The sequence below is a fragment of the Bison bison genome, unplaced genomic scaffold, assembly GCF_000754665.1.
Source record: "Bison bison bison isolate TAMUID 2011002044 unplaced genomic scaffold, Bison_UMD1.0 scf7180017864213, whole genome shotgun sequence".
NCBI classification, from domain to species: Eukaryota; Metazoa; Chordata; class Mammalia; order Artiodactyla; family Bovidae; genus Bison; species Bison bison.
In genome coordinates this window covers 8,818,567-8,821,134 of record NW_011494785.1, presented here as the reverse complement: position 1 = coordinate 8,821,134, position 2,568 = coordinate 8,818,567, and the positions used below count along the sequence as shown (strand labels likewise).

The following is a 2,568-nucleotide window of genomic DNA, read 5'->3' as shown; positions in this document are numbered from 1 at the left end:
CAGAAGCGCGGGCAGGGCGCCTCCGAGGATAACATCGTCAACAAGCTGGGCTCAGCTTCCAGGCTCACCAAGAGGAAGAACCGGGACCTCCGCAAGGCCCTGCCCGAGGACGTGCACAGGATCTACAGGACCCTCCGCCACTACTCCCTGGACGAGGAGAAGAAGGAGGACACGGAGAAGGGGTGCAACTCGGACCACTCCAGCACCGCCGTGCTCACCGACTGCGCCCAGCCGCCGGCCGGCGCGGGGGACGGCGTGGGCCCCGCCGACGCCAAAGACGCGGAGCGCGACAGCAGCGCGCTGCTAGAAGCCAGAAACTAAGCGGGAAGGACGCAGTGGACGTGACCCAGCCTTGTCTTTTGTTTGTTTGTTTTTAAATATATTCACCCTGAGACACGTGCCTTAAAACAAGACTTCTCGTTAGTCCGAAATTACATAGCATCGAAGAAGATATTTCACTGTGCCATAAACGACCGAAAAAGCTCGCTCTGCCAAAAGGGAATCAAAAGAACAAGGACTCGGCTTTTGATTACAGCCGCAGGACACCCAGGGCGCCTTCGTGGGCGCGGGAGGTCACGGCCGCCGAGGTCCAGGGCACGTGCCGGCGATGGATGCGGTGGCCCCGGGCAGCACCGCCGCGCTCCGGAGGGCGCGAAAGGGCAGCTATTCGTAGACCAGCCGTCTGAAAGGAACAGGTGTGTCTTTTAAAGGAAGTCGTCTCCTGAACCCACTGTCAGGAATGTGTGCACGCACGCACAAGGGGCCTGGACTGGGAGGTGGACTGGTCCTTGTCACTTGGGGTCGGAGCGGACATGTTGGAATGTTGCTCTGAGCTCCGATTTTGAGACAAAAGCGTTCAGTGCATCCCTAGTCTTTTCTAAGCTCCAGATGAACGTCCCTGGGACCCGAGAGCACCTAGAATTTGTTGGAAGCAGATGAGAGCACACGTATCAAAAGGTGCAATTGCTTTCCTCATTACAAGAGAAAAAAGTCACATCACACTGTGGATATCACCGTAACCAATGACAGAAGCCTGCTGAATTTTGTCTTTCTCACAGGTAGTCCAATCGGACTCGCAAGCATTGGTGAACACTCAACCTCAGCCGCTGCGTGGTGACAGGCAAAAACCAAACCTCAGTGCACGGTGCGCTGAAAAGGCACCAAAAGGGTGCAACGGTGAAAACAAACTGGTTTTGAAATGTTCATGTTCACTTTTCTAGTGGAACTTGTTACAATTGGTTTTGATAAAAAGGGGAAAAATACCAAAACTATTGCCTTGCATGATGCCAGTGGCTTACTGTCCTGTCTAGCTAATCCTAATGTTTGTAAACATAGACATCCTGCATGTCTAAGACATACCAAGGAGGACCATGGCATCGTTCCTTCTCAGGGCTTCTCGTCCCTTTGGGTGTCTTAGGGTAGACAGAGTGACACCAGGTCCTATCCTGCTATTTGCAAACAAAAGGAAAAGGAATCCCTCAAACCAACCCTTGTACGAGAAGATTGAATTGTTTTCATTGCTTGCAGCTTAAGTGCCATTACTACCATTTTTTAAAAAAATAATACTTAAAAGAAGTATTTGAAAGACTTCACGTTTATGTTTGGGTGTTCCTTTATTCTGAAAGTATCACTGCTTTTCCTTGATCATTTCTTCACTTGTACCTGCTAGCCACTAAAGTTACAATGCTACTGTGATTGATTGTTTCTAGGAGAACAGTAACCAACACGTGGTGATAATTATGATTTTTTTTTCATGAGGTTAGAACACCCGGTGAAGGAAAGTGGGGGTCTGATGGGTCATAGGTTTGAGGAGGAAGACTCTAAGTGGATTTTTAGCAGCAAGGAAAGAGTACGTACTACGCCAAGTATCCCACGTGTGCCTCAGCCATTTTCAGAGTTGGCTGGCTGTCATCCTGGTTCAAACCTAGCTATTTGTGCCACACACTTCAGTGTTTGGACCTGGCAACACCCAGAAGTTGCTGCTTATGGGTCTCCTGGGCTCAGTACCACTGTTTGGGGATATCACATAGCTAACACGCAGGGTGGATTTGTCAAAACGTCACAGGACTGGCAGAGACTTCCAGAAATCATCTAATGCTTTTCTGACTTCCAGGGAAAAATGATAGCCACCGCATCCTCGACTGCTTCAGCCAAGGCAGACCTCTTGCTGCTATTTCCCCCAAATGCACAGCTCTCCTTTGTCTAGAGCACACGCAGCCCCTGTGTGCCTCACCGCACCGCCCCCCCCCACCTCATTGTAAGCTCTGATTAAAGCACTGGCATCACTTTTGGGAAGGAGCCAAATAAGAATCAAGTCTGATAGTGCCCCCCCTGCCCCATCCAAGGTATGTTGGGATTAATGCTGCCACAGGGCTGTGGCTCACTGGTGACATCCTGTGTCCACAGAGTAACAGACAGACGCTTGGGCAACGATGTATATGCAGGGGTGGGCCTTGGTTCTTACTATGGGAGTCATTCCAGCCTGACAAAGTGTGTGCTAAGGAATTAGTAGGTAACTGGGCTTCCCTGGTGGCTCAGACAGTAAAGAATCCACTTGCACTGCAGGAG

At 50.6% G+C, this 2,568-nt stretch overlaps 1 protein-coding gene across 1 annotated transcript in view; it reads left to right on the top strand.

Annotated features, from left to right (window-relative positions):
* Positions 1-359, top strand: part of KCNK10 (potassium channel, subfamily K, member 10) — a 157,116-nt gene extending 156,757 nt beyond the window's left edge. The window contains exon 8 of the mRNA XM_010845234.1: positions 4-359. Coding sequence (XP_010843536.1) covers positions 4-321 — 318 coding nt within the window. The 3' untranslated portion in view covers positions 322-359. The remainder of the gene's footprint in view (positions 1-3) is intronic.
* The last annotated feature ends 2,209 nt before the right edge of the window (positions 360-2,568 follow it).